This window comes from Sander vitreus, chromosome 1 (assembly GCF_031162955.1).
Source record: "Sander vitreus isolate 19-12246 chromosome 1, sanVit1, whole genome shotgun sequence".
Taxonomy (NCBI): domain Eukaryota; kingdom Metazoa; phylum Chordata; class Actinopteri; order Perciformes; family Percidae; genus Sander; species Sander vitreus.
Window position 1 is genome coordinate 15,425,755 of NC_135855.1, and position 21,108 is coordinate 15,446,862.

The window sequence follows — 21,108 nt, forward strand, 5'->3', positions numbered from 1 at the left end:
TACCATATATAATACCCTGATACCCAAAGATACAAGCTAATGAAGTGTCCAATTAAATAATTTAAACTCTAAGTAGGTTGGAACCAAATATTGGTTTTGCTTGCACTGTTTTATATGCAAAATAAAAACAACCATTTATGTGACCTTTTACCAAGAGAAGGCGACCACTACAAATACCACATAACACAACAGCTCCATACTTTCGGTTAAAGTATGGCTGCTCCTTCCTGTATTTTATGTCTACAGTTTTCTCTCATTCGGTAACTTATTTTCGGTCACTGACAAAATAACCGTAGCCTACTACACAATAAGTTTTGGTTTTACCCTAGACCCTACATTTGTGATCAATGAATTTAAATCGCCCATAGAGGTGTGGTCTACAAACTGGCGCGCCGTAAACATAGAAAAGACAGTACCAGAGCAGCTGTACAGTGCCCCAAAAAGAACCACAGTTAATAATTAAAAGAAGTTTGTAAGTCATGTTAAAATAATAGCTACGACGACATTATTATTGTATTTTAGTCAAAAAAAGAATCCCACTGAGGCACTAAGTGAAAGTCAGGAGTTGATATTCCCAGTCTAGATTTCAAATTTCTATGGACATTCAGTCGTGCCTGAACAACGTCGGGAACGCGCATGTCAGGTTCGCTGCAGAGATCCCACTGGCTCGGCTCTCACGATTAATCGTAGGGATGGCGTTGACAGCAAGAGGCGACGGGCGGCCAGTTTTACATGTTTACATACATGACAGGACCGGGTGAAATTACATTTATACGGGTCGAACACAAATTCACTGCAACCTTACCGTTTGTTGAGGAAGACGACGCTGCCAGGCCGAGGACAACGTTGACGTTACTGATGGAATTCCCAGTCGTTGCTAGATGGAGAAACCGAAAGGGTGGACTCGTTATTAATAATTAAAAAAGCCCATCTGCTGCTAAAATATAAGGAAAATGCATCTGCATCAGGTGCTGACGGGAGCGGTAAACCCTGGAGATTCCTGCTATTCGGTGGGAAGCGTGTATGACATTCCTTTCACGGTGAGGTTTTATTTTGATATTATTTCTCAAGTTAACACCCATTGAAGCTAACACTAGCTAGCTGGATAGTTAGCTAGCTAGCTCGCTAGCGTTATGTTGGTTGTAGCGAGCTAAAGCACTGGCTAGCCGGGTAACGTTAGTGTGCTAGCCATACTGCCGCACTGAGAGATTCACAAATAAGTAGAGCCTTCTAGGGGCATCCTTATCACAAGCACCCTTTTTTTCCATTTACCTTGACAGTCAGTCAGACATTGACAAGCTAAAATCCTCAATTAGATGCTCAACGGTAATCTCTGCATCTATTATTTTAGGTTAACGTTATATTATTTATCGCTCCAAGACAGTTGACGCTAGCCACTCAAATGACCTTTAGCTGCATCTGGTTACATTAGAAGTAACGTTACTGCAAGGGAATCCCTCTGCGCAGCCATAACATTATTGGCATATATTTGGGACACGCTCTGACAACATTTCGCAGTGCACACTTCAGGTGACTATGGCTTGACAAAATTGCGCACCGCTACAGGAGAAAAAGCTGTGTTTAGTCTGGTTGCAGAACTAGCTAAGCTTGCTACCATTTGGCGTTAAATCCTCTCACGGATCATTAGCTCGCTGTCATCCTAGCATCAGCTGCGCCAGCCATGACGTAGAGAGCCATATATGGATACATGAGCTAGAGGGCTGAATGGGCAGTGTTTTGTTGTTGAAAATAACATATTCAAAAACGTGGTCCATCCGTCCATAATTTTGACTTTAGTGAAATATAATTTGCTTACATTTTTATTACCAATATTATCAATCCTTTATCAGCCTATACGATTAGTCATTTAGACTTCATGTATTGATAGGTATGCTGATCACACACTAACGTTACCTTGAACCAAATCTTGTCCGTTATTTATAGACTTCTTTGGTCTATCTATACTATTTGTCTGTCAGAGGTCTGTCAACTTCCCAACATTTCTCTTTGTGCCTCAAGTTGACAGGACTGAGAAGACAAGTCAATATTTCATTTCGATAAGCAAGACATGGGAAGAACCTATAATATTACAGCCTCTTGTGTGATGTCAAATGATCAGCTCTTGTATTGAGAGCAGAAGTTGAATGATCATGACTTTGTTAATAGCTAGATGATCTTTCATAACATCCGATTGGGCTCACCCCTCAAAATCCATAAATATGTACAACAGCGATACATTCTTCAGAATAGCATTTAACTGAAGCTCAGGGCTTGTTGTCCACAAAGATTAAAATGAGAGAATATGCTTTTTACTTTGTCATTCATTCCGTTCAGTTTAGGATTGGTTCAAAATGGAAACGTTATGTCATAATTTTTGCCTTGTTGATGACTACAGAGGTTGCAGGTGTCATGTCAGTCTTTATCACCCGAGTTCATACCAATAGTAATGTGAATGCATATGTTAAATTCTGCCAATGCAGGCTCACCCTAAATTCTTGAGCAGCTATGTTGCACGGCACTATTTCGTCATACTGAGAACACTGAGCCTGTCTAATGTCTGCCAAATCTGGGCTTGGTCTGTTCCTGCTGCGTATTAGTGAAGTGGTGTTTTGTTTTTGTTGTTATATTTGTACATTAGTGCAATAATTCATTCATTGTCCTGTTCAAAGTATAGAGAGGAGTTGTCCCCCTCTCCCCTTAAGCTGACCTCAGAATAAGGCTGTTTGAATGTAAACAGGCAAGCTGTACCTCTGGTCATTTCTGCTCAACAACATGGGACAGAGTTGGTTGTGAAGCTAAGGCCTTGCACGTTGCCGCAGGGCCCCCGTTTCTACGTCTGGTATTTTCTTTGTGTGTCTGAGAGGGTATTTGAAGAACACTAGACATCATGTCCAATGCAGTTTCACTCACACTGACCCCTAGGGCTCATAGGCCAGACCCTGACTCGCACACTAGTACAAACACACACGCACGCAGTTCAAATGAGCAAGCATGAATCTAGAGTGTCATTGGATATGGAATCATTTCATCCTCATGCTCTTTGTTACTGTGCTCCAAGATGGCCTCTACTATGTTGCATGCTCAACATTGTGCATTGGCATATTGACAGAAGTTGAAAGACATATTTAAATGGAGTTTGAATAGTGGACAGTGAAACACAGGTGCCCTGCCGTTGCCAGTCAGTCCAGTGGGCCAATGGATGGTGGATATAGTTTTATGTTGAGAACCCTTGTTAATATAGTCATAACGATGAGTAGGAATATTAAGGAAAAGATGGCATGAAGTAAGAGATCTATTCATTATTTAGGCCAAAGACAATTGTGTTTTTTTCACAATAAAAACATGTTAGTTAAGTTTCAATAATACAGTAATTGCCATTACATACATTGCTATTTCAGTTTTGTTTATCAAAATGGTCTGTTGTCTGTTGAATGACAAATATGACAGAACAACTGTTTATAATTTTTTGTGTATTTTGTGATTTGTGTCTGTTGATTACATTGTGAAAGTTAAACACTGAAGATTAGATGATAATGTGCTCTTGAGAGGTTGTAAAATCATCATGGTTAGAGACTACAGTACAGTATTTTCATGACCTATTGCAGTGCTTTTTGACCTGTGGTTGATGTTGTAAATGTAGACTGCCTAGTGGGTTTGATTTGCAGAGCTGCTGATGTTTGATTCACTAAAAATAGAAGACTTGTGTAAACTACAAAGCACAGCGGGAGAGACTGCCTACTCCCACTAAGGCTCCATATTCCTCTGAATCTTATTTTGATAACAGAAAATATTTCTTCTGGATCTTGGTCTACAGCAGAATACAGATATCGCAATATAATGTAAGACAGTGATGCCGACTGGCTGAAGGCGGACTTGATTTTCTGAGATTAGTTACATCTTGTCTGGGAATTTTACAAGTTTCAATGTATTGTGGAAGTTTGACATTTGTTTTGTGTTGAAAGTGTTTTAGACTCATGACCTACTTTTACATTTTACTGTAGTAACACCTAGTCTAATAGCGGAATGCTACCACATTTTGTTGGATTGTTACGGGTATATATTTCACGTGTCCTGGTTGCATTTGGTTGCAATTGCACATTCAGGAATGTAGGTATGGCAGTGTTTGTCAAATGGCCTTTGCATACACAATTTTGGCCACCATTTGCAGAACAATGGTATGAGTATGACATATCGAATCATTAATGGGGCGGCCCCTAGCTCACCCAGTAAGAGCTTTCGCCCCGTGTTAGCTGAGTCCTGCAGCGGCCCGGGTTCGACTCCGACCTGTGGCCCTTTGCTGCGTGTCATCCCCCATCTCTCTCCCCCTTTCACATCGATCCACTGTCACTACAATAAAGGGAAAAGCCCCAAAAAATAATCTTAAAAAAAACAAAAAACATTAATGACTAACCTTTTCCAAGTTTATCAATTATGTACCAGAATTCTAAATAACAAGATATGGCAGAAATATTTTTTTATCTTACATTTCAAGAATTATAAGCCAAAAAGTACTTTGCGTTATAGATGATGACATGGTAGAGTCGTTTGCTCCAGATCCAAGCTAAAAACTCTTCCTTAGCCCATGGCGCAATTGTCTACAAGATTTCATAGAAATCTGTTCTGTAGTTTTATTATCCAGCTAACGATAGACAAACAAACAGAACATTATAACGCTTGTCTGTGTTTTAAGATCCACAAAGTTGCTGCAATTGCATCTAGTCTAGCTGAATACATTGATTAAGTTGGATATGTTATGACCAACAGGCAGAACAGAGACGGATCAAAGCCGGACTTGGTGTATTTTGGCTTTTAATGCCCACTGCTTCATTGCAGTCATACTGCAGAGAATAACAGTGGGATCAAAGTACAAGTCTGTGCTATGGGCTTTGCCTGGGATAATGCCTTAAGATTGACAGTGAGACCAGGTTACTACAGGCCCAAATTGATCAAATCCTGTTTTTAAATATATGTAGCTAAAGCTTTTGACTTCAGCTCAAATCCAGCCAGCTAGCACAAACATGAAAATTGGTACACATGGTAGCAACTATGGAACGTGCTCACATGATTGCATAAGGCATGGGAAATGAGTGGCATTATATGGAAAGGCAGAAGTGATCTCTCTCTTCCTCTTATCTATTTTCATTATCACTGCACATGACTGCATTCACTCTTCTAAAATACATTTACACTTAAAAGCAGCTAAATCCCTGCCTCACTCTGGTTGCCATTTTTCAAATAGCATTTAAGGTGATCATAAATAGCAAGATGTGAATTGATTTTGTGTGGCTCTCATCATTACACATGGCATGGGGATCACCATGCTGTCTTCCAAAAAGACTAGAAATAGAGTTTTCTGACAGATCCTTTTTAAAGCATTATACAAAGGGTTTTCCCAGAGTTGGGCTAAAGAAACCAGCCCAGATCGATGATTCACTGAGAGATGTTTTTGTTACATCAAACAGTAAAACACAGAATATCATATCATAGACAGTCACGTTCTCGTATACAGGCGCCCGCCGTCTTGGGAGCTACTGTCTTTCTAAACTATCTTTTTAATAAACTGTCTGTACACTTACAATGTTCTCAATTATTCGGTTAACATTTAGGGACCCTCATTATGCTACAGTTGAAGTGTGGTGATATTTTGAGCCTTTTTAGTGGTATAAATAGCGATTTGTTTTTACTTTCCCTGTGCCCCAAATACTAGCATTGTAAGCTAATCAGCGGTCCGCGCTAGCTTGTTTCAAGCTACAAACATATTTGATTAGCATGAAAACGTGTCCCAGAGAGCGATCGAGTGGGTACACATCTGTTATTAACCCCTAGGTTCGTTTTGCGCCAGAATTGTCCTTTAAGTCAGCAGATATATGAGCTAGATTCTTGGGTGTACATGTAGATCATCCAAGTACATTCATAGACCGAATCAGTAGCCTCTTAATGTTGTCTGTTGCTGAATCAAATATAGCAAATCTTACAGCTAGCTAACCATTGAATTGATTAGAATGGGCATCCAGCAGGCCTTCATGTCTTCATTTTATTTGTTTGAAGGGCTGCCTGCCTTTGACTGAAATAAATTCTTCATTGGCTAATAGTCATAAGGATTCTAATCTCGACTTACTTTAAAGATATCTGTCTCTCTAATATTATTGCCCCTCAGTAGATCAGGGTTTCCGCGGGGTCTTAAAAAGTCTTACAAAGTATAACCTTTCAAAATCAAAAATTCAGGCCTTAAAAAGTCTTAAATTAACTGAAGTATTGTGTTCTAGGTCTTAAATTTTTTTAAACAGTTGTTAATTTTCCTATGTCCTTGTAACGCTACCTCTAATGCTCTTTTTTCATTCTGTGGTCTTGTAGTTATTTATTTCACTAGTCCAAATATAATTTCACTGTATTACAACTACACACTTTTATTGCAGCGAATCAGCTTTCGTGTTATTGGTGCGAGTCTCTTTCGGATTGTACTACAGACATGAAATGGATTTTATTCTTCAGCTATGGGAAAGTGCAAGTTTAGCGATGCTTGGCTTGAAAAGACTGAATTTAGGGCTTAATTAATGTTGTAATAAAGGTCTTAAATATCATTCATAATTGTCTTAAAAAGGTCTTAAAAAGTCTTAATTTTGACTTGGTGAAACGTGCAGAAACTCTGGTAGATAAACACATGCTGACAGATCTCTTAAAATCTAGTGTCAAGACCAAAGCGCACCATTGTTGAGATGCTAGAGATGGGAAATTTAATTTTGTAATTTGTGTGTTTGTGTGCTCATGCATGTTGATTTGTGGATGTTGAAAGAAATACAGGACACACACAAGCCCAAACCAAAAGAACAAAGCAGTGATGATAGGTCATCCTGTTTAAGGTGTGTGTGTGTGTGTGTGTGTGTGTGTGTGTGTGTGTGTGTGTGAGAAAGAGAAACAGAGGTACAGAGCAGTCCTAGACAGTGTGTGACGGTGACCGCTTTTAATTCCAGCTATAATGTGCGGGAGCAAATGCCGCAGTAATAGTAAAGCGCAGAACTCCCTTACTTATCTTTTGTCACTTTATATTGTACCACTGGCTGTAATGCTGTCCCGCTATGTGACCCAGTGGTTCCCAGCCTCTCCTTCTGTTCTCCTGAATAATGAAAGACACAACCTGTCATCCTGACTGTACTGTCGCTTTGAGGCCAACTTGCCTGTCTCCCAGGTGCTGCTGCAATTCTACACATGGTTGCCAACCGCCAGTCAACACCATTGTATCAGTTTACCTTGCTGCCCTTAATCCATCTTGAAACAGGTTTTTCCATTAAAGGACAATCCTGGGGCAAAATGAAAAAAAATGAAAATGAACCTAGGGGTTAATAACATATGTGTACCGAGTCGACCGTTCTCTGGGATATGTTTTCATGCTAATCGAATGTGTCTCTAGCTTGGAACAAGCTACCGCAAACCGGTGATTAGCTTGTAACGCTAGCTTTCGGGGCAGAGGGTAAATCGCTATTTTATACCACTAACAAGGCTCAAAATAGCACCACACTTCAACAGTAGCATAATAAGGGTCCCTACATGTAAACCAAAGCATTGAGAACTTTGTAAGTGTACAGACAGTTTATTAAAAAGATAGATTATAAAGACAGTAGCGTTCATGTTTACATGCAGGCGCCATTTTGGAAAACGGGCATGACCAGTCGAACGACGAACACCGTGCAACCAGTAACCAGTAACATAGCTCAAACACAGCGTTCGTGGTTCGACTGGTCATGACTGTTTTCCAAGATGGCGCCCGCATGTAAACATGAACGCTACTGTCTTTATAATCTATCTTTTGCTTCGGTTTACATGTAGGGACCCTCATTATGCTATCGTTTAAGTGTGGTGCTATTTCGAGCCTTGTTAGTGGTATAAAATAGCGATTTACCCTCTGCCCCGAAAGCTAGCGTTACAAGCTAATCACCGGTTTGCGCTAGCTTGTTTCAAGCTAGAGACATATTCGATTAGCATGAAAACATATCCCAGAGAACGGTCGACTCGGTACACATATGTTATTAACCCCTAGGTTAATTTTGCGCAGGAATTGTCCTTTTAAGCGTGGGTAATGTGCTGTGTTTGTCTACTCATTGCACATGAGTATGTATTAAAACAACAGTTTTAATGTTCTGTTATGTGGTTTCTGTGCTAGTATTACCAACAGAAACAGCCAATACTATGGCCGTGGTTTAAGGTAACTGCCATGCTGCTCTAATCCTGTTGTAATATCTCAATCTGCTAATGCAATATTCATACTAACACCATTGAGTGTTATGATGGTCTGCTTTTAGCCATTGATATGACATTATATTGTATATTCAATTTAAATGTATTCACATGGAAACCATTAAAAAAACTGGATGGAGCTGTTACAGCATTGATGCATTTGGCAGTGATATTTGTGGTTTGGTTTCATTTGTTTATTGTGGCGCGATCTGATTTGGTGTGTCCATTTCTTTTTCAGGCCTATGGCTCAGGTTGTGATGTAGTGATCTTGGCCAGTGACTTTGAGTGTGTGCAGATTATCCCGGGAGCTCAAAATGGAAACATACAGGTGGGCTGTGTGGAGTGCTCCCACCAGCTTGGCAGGGTAAGTGTTGACTGCACACTCAGATACACTCCCACACGCAGTTTTTGTTTTTCCGTGTATCCAGAAGACATTATCAATTACACTGATCAAAAAAAGTACATTTAGCCCTGCGTTTGCTACTGTCTTGTACTGCCCATGCTCTCCTCTCCTTGCTATGCTGCTCTCCCGCACCACTCCCCCACCTACACCTCTCCTGTGGGAATAGCTGTGCAAAAGCACTGATGAGGTGAGTAATGTTGTGATGATGAACACAGATCTTTATTTTTAGATTGCTGCATCGTACGGAAACACAGTCTGCATCTTTGAACCTCTTTCTACCAACCCAAACAAACGCCACAAGGTGAGAATGAATGTTGGTATTTTAGACATACATCGTGGTTTAAATCATTATCTAGTGAGCTTAATCACACTTGTGTGCCAATAACATTGCATGCTGTGTGTCGCTCTCCTATCACTAACAGCAACTTAACTATCAGTGGCAAAAGACAGGACAGTTCTTTCTCGATGCCATCACCTACAACCTGGCCTGGGACCCACAAGGTATGCCAATGCTTTCTTTGTTTAACTGATTCAATGACTAAATTAATACACACTAGGCACAGCTCCTATTACAGCCCCCTGTAGTTTGTCAGGAACGACGTGCATTATGTAACAGTCACAGTGTGCATGTGGCTCTGTGTACTGTAGTAGTCAACATTAGATGAAAGGTGTGTAACATAGTGCTTTTGTGTCTACAGGGAACCGTATCCTAGCAGCAACTGAGCGGCTCCAGCTGTGGGCTCCTCCACTGACAGATGCCCTGATAGAGGAGGAGGATGGACAGTTGAATGAGGACAAGCCCCACCCTGTCCTCAATGACTGGAAATGTGTCTGGCAGTGCAAGTAAGTTTTTTACCGACATGATTGACATGGAAAAAAAACCTTGTGCTTCCAGGTTATGTTCATTAGGTCAACAGCAGAATCAAAATCCAAAGTTAATGTGCTGTAAAGGCCAATAACCGTTAAACAGAGAGTTGCTTTGAAGTTGATGGTCTCGTAGTGCTGTCTTGATGAGGCAAATATGTAAATATCCCGATAGCTAGCTAACAGGAATAAGATTAGAGTAAGTGTCAAGCAGACTTCTCTGTCTTCATTTTCTTCCTTCTCTCAACTCTTGCTTTGTTATCATGTAAATATGAAGTCAGTTTTTTAAATTTTTTTTTAATTTTTTTTTTAAACACTTTATTTGTACTTTTCCAATTATCACATAAAACAATCGTATTCTCTATTTTACAAATACCGGTAACCATAGAAAAACAATCCCAACAAGAGAAAGACAAAGACAGACCAAACCCCAAATCAACCTGATAGACTTGTCACAGACAACAGACGGACAAAAAAACTAAAAATAAATAAATAAAAAATAAAAATAAAAAAAAGAAGTACACCTAAAATTCCTTATTACTGGACTGACCAAGGGCAGGTGTAAACATTCAGAGTTCCAGTTCCAGACCAGGTAAATTGTTCACATAAGTTATCAGAGGGTCCCAGGTTTTGTAGAATCTGTTGATGGAACCGTTGAGGGTACATCTGATTTTTTCCAGCTTAACATTCTGCATAATGTCCCTAATCCAGTGGTGGTGTGATGGAGGAGTAGCAGCCTACCATTTAAATAAAATCAAGTGTCTAGCTAATAAGGAGGAAAAGGCAATGACCCTCTTCGCAGAGTAAAGCAGGGAGTGAGTGCGGGCTGCTTGTAACCTTTTCAATCTGGAGCCATGCAGGGATCTTATCCTTCCAATCTTTTAACCACAGAGAGATGGCATTAAAATTCGCAGCCCAATAATACGTACGCAAATTTGGAAGTGAATGCCCACCTACACCTTTTGGTCTTTCAATAAATTCTTTTCTTACACGAGCTGATTTATTATTCCATATAAAGGAGGAAATCATTTGATTAAAAGCCTTGAAAAAAGATTGTGGTATATAAACAGGCAGTGCCTGAAATAAATATAGAAACTTTGGTACAATATTCATCTTTACAGAATTTGTTCTCCCGATAAGAGATAGTGGCAAAATAGACCATTTTTTAATATCTTGTTTGCACTGTTCCAACAGAGGAGTGATGTTACTTTTAAATAGACTGTAATAGGATTTGGTGACTTTTACACCCAGATATGTAAAGGACTCGGCGGACAACTTAAATGGCAGATTGGGATATTCTCTGGCATTACTACTAATGGGGAAGTATTCACTTTTGTTAAAATTTAGTTTATACCCAGATATGTTACCAAATTCCTGCAAGATTTTAAGGATTTCAGGGGTAGTTGTGATGGGGTTGGTGACATATAGTAACAAGTCGTCTGCATAAAGTGAGACAGTGTGAGTTAGGCCACCACGTGAGATAGTAAAAACTTTCTTAAGCCAAGATTGTCAGGTAATTGTAAGTGAAAAAAATACTTTGCTCATTGAAGGAACAGTCGAATATTACATGTGTGCACTTTTGTTCGTTTTCCCTTTTGCTAATTGAAAGTGAAACATGAGTAACATTTTTCTCTTTTTCTGTCAACTGATGATTTACAGTCATGTAGTAAAGAGTTAGTCCCTGCCCTGTGCAGACAAAATATTAACTTTCATTTTTCCTTTTGAAGGATGTGGTAATACTTAATTTTTACTACTATAAACGTATAGGCAGTTACTGAGCATCCAAACTCATTTGCACACAGCCTCAAAGGTTTAGATGCACTGTTGTAAGCCACTCTTTTGAGTCTGCTCTGTCCTATTAAGCTGTGTAAACAGACATAGACATGTAATACCATGTTAGTAATTGGCATCTGATGACACATGTGCATGCCCAGGAAAGCCACTAGAACAGGAAAGTGCAGGCTTTGAAATGACCGGCAATAGCCCATGCACAAAGTAACCGCACACACACTCAACAACAATCACTTGTGTGTTTCTTCCTTGGACAGTTTCCCATGGAGAAGTGAATATATCTGATACAATTGTTTATGTTTGTGTTTCTCTCAGGACCGCTGCATCTGTTCACATTGCCAAGTGGTCTCCTGATGGGGAGTACTTTGCAACAGTTGGGAAGGTATATGATTCACCATGTTGCAAAAAGACAAATTGTTGGAACAGTGGTGTTTTTATATAATGTATGTTGATGCATGTGTTTCCATACGCAGGATGACTGTTTACTTAAGGTGTGGTATCCCACCACGGGCTGGCGTTCTGCAGTGGTGGTCCACGACCCCGCCGATAAAAAGCCTCTTCCTGTTCACTTCTCCTTTATTTACCTGGCCCATCCTCGCTCGGTCACTGGTGTGTCCTGGAGGAAGACCAGCAAGTACATGCCCAAGTAAGATAGCCCACACACAATCACATGGTCAGGGTGGACAGTGACCTATCTATTTATTATTATTATTATTTATTTTTATGTTGGTATTTATTTGTATGTATGTTTTTTGTCTTCTAAAGCATGATACAATTTCTTGGCTCAAAAAAAGGGATTTTGCCTCTTTTGAGTATGTTTCCTGAACAGAGTTGTAAAATTATTTACTGTTTACAATGCTAATAGGTTTTCATCCTGTCTCTTATACATTTCTATATTTGTAAGGGTAAATTTGAAGGATTGGAAGTTGCAACATGGATAATAAAAATACCCTGATTCCCAGTATTGAAATACCTAGCATGCTATAATTTTATGGCAGGTTTACAGTGATTTCAGCATATGTTCTTATATGCGACATTGAAAAAGCTCTATTTATCTAAAGTGTAGATTATGCACGACTGCAAATTATGTGATTCACCCATGATTCACACTCTTAGTAAGCAGTCAGTCCTCTGAAATATATAATTAATTACACATAATGTGTGTATTAAGCTTGTCACTGTAAAAACAAAATCATACCTGCATGAATATTCCCAGAACACCAGCCAATACTGGCGTTACTGACTTTTGAATAGCTTCCCTTAGAAACCTGTCACACAAAGCGGACAGTCTGCCAGGTGTGAAGCTGTCATTGAGTGCCTGTAGCTGACCATCAACACAAGTTGCTTTGTGTCCACAAGTGCCATGTGTGCAGATTAAGAAAGTTGAATTGGTGGTGGAAGCAGACACTCAGAGGTCTGTTCCACTAAGTGAATCAGAGATTTCATCAATATAATCTGGACTCTCCTTGTATTTCACTTAAGGCTTTCCTTTGAAATAGTAATTATTGATTGTGTAAGAGTTGCATTCTCCTATTGTTTTCTAGGGGTTCGGTGTGCAATGTGTTGCTGACATCCTGCGAGGATGGTGTGTGTAGGTTGTGGTCAGAGACTGTGCTACCAGACGACAGCCTGCTTGGGGGACAGATCTCTGAGAACACACACTCCTTCAGCTCCAGCCTGCCAGGCCTGGCAGGCAATAAGGACAAGATCCAGCATGCTTTGGAGGTACACTTATGTACTTACTTAGTCAGATCTGACCAGAACTAATTCATACAAGAAAGTATAAAATGTGTAGTATTTCTGATAAACATAAACCTGTGTGTTATTTCTGTGAATAGTCAATCCACCACCTGAAGCATCTGCGCCGGGGCCGGCGAAGATCCTCTGCTTTGGTGGCACACAGTGAGCTGCTGCCCTCTCAGCTTGGCACGCAGGATGCACACACTCACCGCCACATAGCTCATCATGCCAATGCCCTGTGTCACTTCCATATCTCAGCCAGTATTAACCCCAACACAGGTAGGGTGTCTTTGTTGAAACTGGCTCAGAAGCATTTCTTTATTTCTTTACCATAGATCCATACATAGTATTGACTATATAAGGGTGTTCTATAATGTTTAGGTTTTTAATGACTTCCTCCCTAATAGCGATGTCATTGAAAAACCACATTATATGTATGCTGCATTAGTTAATTGCAGAGATCCTGTATGTTGATCATTTTAAGATTTATTTGATTATAGCTTTTGATTGTCTTATAGTGTGATTGTTTTGTTTTAAAACGGAATAATTAAAGAAATGGCTTCAATGTGAAACAAAACAAAAATGGTGAAAGAAAACAAAAATGGCAATCCAAAACAGAATTTGTTTTGCATATGATGCACGTCGTGCAACGGCGACTGATACGGCAGAAATGGCTTCTGTGACTAAAAATAAATGAATCACATCAGTGAGCAACTCAGTGCAGTTGTGAAATTAGTTTAAGCTTGGAAAAATAGTTTTGTTTGCCTTTTCACTACTTTTCATCCATAATCCATATATCTCTTCCTCTGTCAGATATCCCATCAGTACTGCCTGACTCTGCAGTGTTCAACCCAGACGATGGCACTGGTGGTGGAGGCTTTGTCGTTCACTGGCTCAACAATAAGGACCTCAGCTTCACTTCCTCCATGGACCTTTTTATGCTGCAGCTCCGTAAATTCTCTGAACAGCAGCTGGACCAGACTACTGAGGACCCCCTGGAACCCGAAGGATCTCCTATGAAGTTTGACTTTGGTACAAACCACAACCAGACCAACACACATTCACACATTAAAACACATTAGCTTAAAAGTAACATTATGTCATAAACACATATTTATTTCTGTCTTTTTAGACCTGGACGAGATGTCTGACAAAGGGTCCTCAGAGCACGGTGAAGAGGGTGAGCCAGGGGAGCAGGGAAGCACCAAGGCATCCTCCCCAGGATCCAGCTCCAGCATGCCTTTGCCCTCCATGCTGCTGGAGAGGAAGATGGAGACTCTGATCATAGAGTGGAACAAGAGCCCAGATATGTTGTTCACCATCCACCCTACCGATGGATCTTTCCTGGTTTGGCATGTGAAGTACTTGGATGAATTCAACCAGGGCATCTTTAGACAGGTTCAGGTGAGCAGAAAATCTGGCAGGATGCAATACAAGCAGAATGTGTTTTTGCATCCTGCTTATAATTTCCACAAGCAATTGAGAAGCATTTTCTTTCTCTCCAAATAAGTAACTCTTCTTCTTCTGCATTACATTCAATAGTGAATCACTTGCATACACACATAGTGTCAGCAGTGGAACTGTAGTTAAACATTGTCTCAAATGTAAGGTGACTCAGCACTCCCCCAGAGTTATGTAAGACTCTGAATATTCCTCTTCTTTCGTCTGTGCGCCTCTGTGCATGTGGGCTAAAAAAACTTTGTCATGATTCATAAAACTTTCCTACAAATTGTGTGATCTTTCCTGAGTATTATTTATTTTATATTTGGAAATATAATGTGTATTATTAACATTTAATTCAATAATTCTTCACACCTTATTTGAAAGTTTTCACATACTGTATGTTCAATAATCCAGTTAACTAAAAATGAGAAGCTACTACCTGAATGTTCGAGCTCTTTGCTAAAGAGGAAGAAAAAGAGATAAAGTTAGCATTGGAGTTTAGTGAATCTGTGTATTTTGTCAACTCCCAACTCTGAACTCAGAGTTGCTCACTAGTGCACTCAAATACATTTTCACATGATTCACACACTTGGATATGCAGCAAACTGTAGAGCCTGGCTGTCCTTAAGGAGGGTGGCGTTGCAACACAAACGGGCTGAGGAGAAACACAGTAGAGTACAGTAAAGGATTGGAATTTGATTAGTTTTATTTTAGCTCCTCCAAATAAGTTCACAAGTTCTTATTTATTGTAAATACTTTGCACAGGCTGCAATGATACAGTACTGTATGCAGAGACAGCTTTTTGTCTTTATGATCATAATAAGAGAACACCCATTGGCATTGTAAAATAAGAGCTTTATAATGCTATGTACACATGAAGTCCATATATACTGTAGAAAGTGGTAGTGTATATATGTAATATGCAATAAGCTGTGTGAGCATAAACTAGCAAGCCAAATGTCATCTTGTTAATGATGCTTCTGATGAACTAGAGAGCTGACATCACGTTGGTATTAATAGGGTCGGAGAACTGTAGAGAATATGTGCCTGTGGTCCTAATGGTTTTTATTTTGATCCATCTCTCCCATTAGGTATCCTTCTCCTCCCGTATTCAAGTGGCATTTCCTACAGGTGATGCCAATTCACTGAGTAAAAACATCCTGATGTACGCCTTTACTTTGACTGAGGGTGAGAGTACCAGTACAGGGGACCAGGGGAGGATGGTCCAACGTGTCTCCCACTCTGCTTCAGCCTCGGCCGGCCTCGGTTCACCCGCACTGGCCCCCTCTCCCAACCCTCGCTGTGGCATCAGTCCTGCTGTCATGATGGTCTCAAAGCATGTTGATGGATCTCTCAATCAGGTGAAAGATTGTTAGAAACAAAACGGAGAGCTTGGGATGCATTTTTTCTTCCAGGGTCAATGCATGCATGTTTTGTTTTTTTTCTTGTATTCCTTAAACCCTTTCTAAAATTTCACACCAACCCCATCATTTCATGTAAATTAACATTTGTGTGTATTCAGCCTTCCCAGCCCTCTGTAATTTTTTGGTTTCCCTCTGTCCGTAGTGGGCAGTGACATTTGCTGAGCGCTCTGCCTTCTCCAACGTACTGACTGTGTCACACAAGTTCCGGTACTGTGGCCACCGCTTCCATCTGAACGACCAAGCCTGCCACACAGTGCTGCCACTGCTGCTGACCTCCTCTCACCATAATGCTCTGCTCACCCCTCCCTCAGCCCCTGGCAGCCTGGAAGATGAGCAACCTCCTACCTTTCCCCAACCAAAGGGATTTCCCAGGTATAGCAAGGCGGAGAAAGAGCAGGGAAGCAGTACATTAAAAAATAAAAATAAAAAAAAATAAAAACAGGAGAGGAAAGAAAATGCATAGAGCACATGGTTAAAATGCCATAGCTGCTGCTTATTGCAACACGCTGTGACACGCTTTCAAAAATGGACTGGTTGTCGTCTGCATGAAACATGAGTTCTGACAATGCATTACTTTTCCATTAGCAGGAAGCAGCTTCGTAATGCAGCTACAAGGACATTCCATGACCCCAATGCTATCTACAGTGAGCTTATCTTGTGGAGGGTGGACCACATTGGACCCCTGTCCTGCACTGGAGGGGTCTCTGAACTGGCCCGTATTAACTCTCTGCACACCTCTGCCTTCAGCAATGTTGCTTGGCTACCTACACTAGTACCCAGCTCTGTACTTGGTAAACACACCATGCATGTTTAATATGAATGCCAATTTTAACCAGAGTGATTCTTGTTATGAGTAAATAATTACCAAGAACTTGAATGTAAAAGCAGAAGTTTCACTATTGAATGCTGAATCATCTGAGCATTTTGTATTTGGTATTTGTCAGGACTAAACTGTGCAAAACGTACGCACATTATACAGTATAATGGCCTTCAGGCCACTAAAGTGCATACCTCCAATGCCATGCAGTAGTCAAGCTAAGCCAGTTTTGCATGGAAGATTTGTACTAAAAAGATAATTATTTCTTCCTTGCCTTATTATTGCTTATCAAAATATAAACATATTTTCATGACTGCCAACAATATACCTTTTCCAATTAAGATTCAACCTGAATCTAGTTTCCTCAGTCGGCTCTCTCTGGAATCCTTAAAGTAATTATTTTTAAGTTGGGAGATGTCTTCTCTTGATAGACTTAGGCTAAATTTACGAGTATGCTTCAACTTTCAACTACCGAATATAAAGTTTTTTTCTGTACTATTCACCAAATAAGAGTTAATACATCATTTGGCACGGTAGGAATTTCCAACTAACTTTGTGTTGTGTCCCTCAGGATCTTACTGTAACAGCGCCAGCGCCTGTTTTGTGGCATCAGATGGTAAAAACCTGCGTCTCTATCAAGCTGTGGTGGATGCCAGAAAACTACTGGATGAGCTGTCAGATCCTGAAACGTCTGTGAGTGGACACACTCAACCGTCACTGCACACAAAAACAATGTTTTGCTCATTAGGTTGTGATCATCTCTGTGTGGAGTCTCTCTTCAGTGAATTTTATGTATCTGTGTCTTCATCTCTCACACCATGACTCTTTAAACTTTTTGTCACAAAGGACCAGGTATCCGAGTCCAAAGCAGGCTTGTGGGTCGCTATTGGGTGTACATCAACCATGAAACATCACACATCCGATATAACATCATTCACAGATATTAACTTCTTGTTATAGGCCAGCTTTTCAACATCTGTGAGCTTTTCATTTCTTTTTTTTATGCTGCCTTTATTTAAAAATGTTACCAAAACACAAGCAAAACTGTGTCTACATCAAGCACACAGATCTATGTTCTTCATAAAGCTAATCTTTCTATCTCACTTCACAACAACCACCAGCCTACATTACCCTATACTTCAAATCTTAATGTGCAATATTTTTTCACCACATTGGTGGTTTCTAATGCAGTACATTAAATGGATAGTTTACTGTTTTTCATGTGTGTCTCTGTTTAGAAACTGGTGGGCGAAGTTTTCAACATTGTCAGCCAGCAGTCCACTGCCAGACCTGGATGTATCATAGAGTTGGACGTCATAACAAACCAGGTTAGCAGCTGCTCTATGTTTTTCACACCCACCTCAGATCAGTGGTGTACATAAATTCAGGGTCTTGAATCCTGAAACCTTCTGATAAATAGACATAGTAACCTGTTTTATGCTTTTTCCATGTGCATCCAGTGTGGCGCCAACACCCAGCTGCTGCATGTCTTCCAAGAGGACTTCATTCTAGGTTACAAGCCTCAGAATGAACCTGAGGCATACACACCAGCCTTTCCATCTGGTGAAGGTATAGCACCTAGCTCAAATGAAAACTTTTTTTTACATCTGTTTCCCCAGACTTTTTCAAACCTGATAATGTCATTTTACTATATCCAGATTACCAACCTGCCCCATTCTCTGAGAAGTTCTTCCTGGTGGTGATAGAAAAGGATCTCAACAGAAACTCTGTCTTGCAGATGTGGCACCTGCACCTCAAGTCTGTGCAGGCCTGTGTTGGTAGGTGTAGGGTACACACAGCTATGCAGGCATGCATCTTAAACGTGAAACCTAACTTTTTATCATCTACATCAAACTTCCCTTACTGAGGTGTAGGCCAGCTATAATATTCCTGCGTCTCTTTCTCCAGATGAGCTGAGCCCAGACTTTAGCTTCCAGACCCAGCTAATGGTTCCCAGTCAAGGTGTGAATGCTGACTCTTCTCCAGAGACCTCACCTATCAGACCACTGCCTCGGTCAGCCTCTACAGCCAACTTGCAATCAGCCAGCAAACTCATCCTCAGCTCCAAGCTGGTGTACAGCAAGAGGCTCGACCTGCCCCACGGGGTGGAGGTTACCAGGGCCACCCCCTCTGCAGGTTGGGATGGGCACTTAGTTGTCACACAAATGACTCACATCATGTTGTTGTTTCCAAATTAAAAGGGACATGTAAAACCCTTTTTTTTCCCCAATGTTGACTAGGTGAAATAGTCCCAAAATGGTCTTCATTTATTTTAGCATATGTTGACAATTGATTTAGAAATAAAATAAGAAATGGTGTCTTTAAGTCAGGTCAGGCAGATTTTAAGAAGTACCTGGGCAATCTCTTTGTCCCATGTGATGTAGAAACCAAGAAATCAGGTTATAACGCAAGAAAATGCATAACATGCTTAAAATGTTGTCTGTTTTCGTACTGCCTCCTCTTTTTTGCTAGGTCATCTGAGTTCCTCTTCTATCTACCCTGTGTGCCTGGCTCCGTACCTGATTGTCACTACCTGCTCTGACTCTCGCGTGCGGTTCTGGCGCTGTGCTGTGGAGGGTGATGACGGGTATAGCGAGGAGGACCGGGACAACCATGCGTACCGCTGGGAGCCCTGGGACCTGATGAATGAGGAGGAAGACAACAACAGTGCTGTGTGTGTGTCTGGACGGCCTGTTGCTGTGTCCTGCTCCTACATTGGCAGGCTGGCCATAGCCTTTAAAAAGCCACGACAAGGGCAGGTAGGAAATTTCAATTTGGCTTTTTAATGGTGTTTTAGTGTATTGTTCAGTACCAAAAACCTATAGTGTTGTGGGAGTTCATTTAAATGTTGCCATCACCTTGAGGTTGAAAATTGCAATAAAAATGTAAATGCAGTAAACATAATTTGGCGGTATAGCCTGGATCCTCCAAAAATAGAAAACAATTCCATATATTAGCATTTGAATACATATTTATGTAAAGTTGAGAATAGAGAGGAAGGAAATAAATAAGATAAACATACATTATGCATATTATACACTGCAGTGTGTGTTTACAATTTGTGCTAACCATCATTAGCCATTAGTGAAAAGGAAGTGCTGAAACCTGACTATCTGAGGATCTAATTCCCCTTAATACTCTAGTTTTAGTGTTATTGAACTGAACCTGAGTTGAGGTCTATGAACAGCAGTCTGGCTTATGAGTCAGTTTTGGGTTTGGGTTTTCAGTGTACTTTAGGATATGTTACAGGATATAAGTCTGTGTGGGCACAGATGAGGTATTTTTATGAGAAACCAGACATTTTAAGAAAGGTCTCTTCTTGTCTTCAGCTGCAGGGTTCTGGAGAGGACTTCTCCATGCATGTGTCCATCTATGAGTGTGAATCTACTGGTGGCTCAGAGTGGGTTTTAGAGCAAACTCTCCACTTGGACGACTTTACCAGACCCTCGTCAACCCTGGATCCAAGAGTCAGTGTGGACTCCAACCTCTTTGTCTACAGCAGGTCAGGAGGGCACTTCTTGTGTGTGTGTATCATATTCTGTCAGCCACTGTATGTTTACCAGTATGAGTGTCTCATAAGTTAATAATTTTCTCTATGCCAGGTCTGACCTGTACATGAGCAGAGACCATAGCTCCCCCAACATTAAGCACTACGTTCACTTGGACTGGCTGTCAAAGGAGGATGGATCTCACATACTCACTGTGGGAGTTGGATCCAACATTCTCATGTACGGCCGTATCTCTGGCGTGGTAAATGAGCCGACTAGCAGCAAGGAGGGGGTGGCAGTCATCACCCTTCCTCTAGGGGGCAGTATCAAACAGGGCATCCGCTCACGCTGGATCCTGCTTCGGTCTGTGGACCTCCTGTCCTCCGTTGACGGCACGCCGTCTCTGCCAGTCTCCCTGTCCTGGGTGAGGGATGGCATCCTGGTGGTGGGCATGGACTGTGAAATGCATGTGTATGCCCAGTGGCATCAGGACAAGAAGCCTGGGGAGGGAGAGGAGGGCAACCTATCATCTGCAGACATTGCTGGAGGTCAAACCACGACGGTTTCCTCCTCGGTCTTTGAAGGGAGAGCTAGGTCTAAGAGTGTGTTTGAAGGGAGTGCTGCAGTGGATGAGGCCCTTCGTGCCCCGGCAGGACTTCAGGAAGGGGGACTGTTTGAAGCTGCTCACTCCCTGTCTCCGACTCTACCCCAGTACCATCCCACCCAGCTGCTGGAACTCATGGACCTGGGCAAGGTTCGCCGTGCAAAGGTGAGTTTGTTTCTGCTACTGCAAAATGATTATTCTAAAGCTCTCATTTGTTTATTTAAAAACATCATTAAAATGTATTGTAGGCTAGAGTACAGTGAGGCCCACCTTTTTCTGGATCAGACTGACCAAAAAGACAG

At 41.0% G+C, this 21,108-nt stretch overlaps 1 protein-coding gene across 10 annotated transcripts in view; it reads left to right on the plus strand.

Moving 5' to 3' along the window:
* The first annotated feature begins 634 nt into the window (after window positions 1–634).
* dmxl2 (Dmx-like 2) overlaps window positions 635–21,108 on the plus strand; it is a 44,957-nt gene continuing 24,483 nt past the window's right edge. For 5 of the 10 annotated variants that reach the window (XM_078280701.1, XM_078280879.1, XM_078281129.1 and 2 more), the window contains exons 1-22: window positions 636–1,040; window positions 8,471–8,596; window positions 8,865–8,936; window positions 9,058–9,136; window positions 9,334–9,478; window positions 11,606–11,672; window positions 11,764–11,936; window positions 12,835–13,015; window positions 13,129–13,309; window positions 13,844–14,062; window positions 14,163–14,434; window positions 15,565–15,834; window positions 16,040–16,269; window positions 16,483–16,688; window positions 17,286–17,407; window positions 17,953–18,042; window positions 18,175–18,283; window positions 18,373–18,492; window positions 18,623–18,850; window positions 19,187–19,473; window positions 20,044–20,216; window positions 20,317–20,971. In XM_078280701.1, coding sequence (XP_078136827.1) covers window positions 954–1,040; window positions 8,471–8,596; window positions 8,865–8,936; window positions 9,058–9,136; window positions 9,334–9,478; window positions 11,606–11,672; window positions 11,764–11,936; window positions 12,835–13,015; window positions 13,129–13,309; window positions 13,844–14,062; window positions 14,163–14,434; window positions 15,565–15,834; window positions 16,040–16,269; window positions 16,483–16,688; window positions 17,286–17,407; window positions 17,953–18,042; window positions 18,175–18,283; window positions 18,373–18,492; window positions 18,623–18,850; window positions 19,187–19,473; window positions 20,044–20,216; window positions 20,317–20,971 — 4,092 coding nt within the window. In that variant the 5' untranslated portion in view covers window positions 636–953. Of the gene's footprint in view, window positions 1,041–8,470; window positions 8,597–8,864; window positions 8,937–9,057; window positions 9,137–9,333; window positions 9,479–11,605; window positions 11,673–11,763; window positions 11,937–12,834; window positions 13,016–13,128; window positions 13,310–13,843; window positions 14,063–14,162; window positions 14,435–15,564; window positions 15,835–16,039; window positions 16,270–16,482; window positions 16,689–17,285; window positions 17,408–17,952; window positions 18,043–18,174; window positions 18,284–18,372; window positions 18,493–18,622; window positions 18,851–19,186; window positions 19,474–20,043; window positions 20,217–20,316; window positions 20,972–21,108 lie in introns of all 10 variants that reach the window. The other 5 variants (XM_078280786.1, XM_078281321.1, XM_078281403.1 and 2 more) reach the window with 3 other exon arrangements.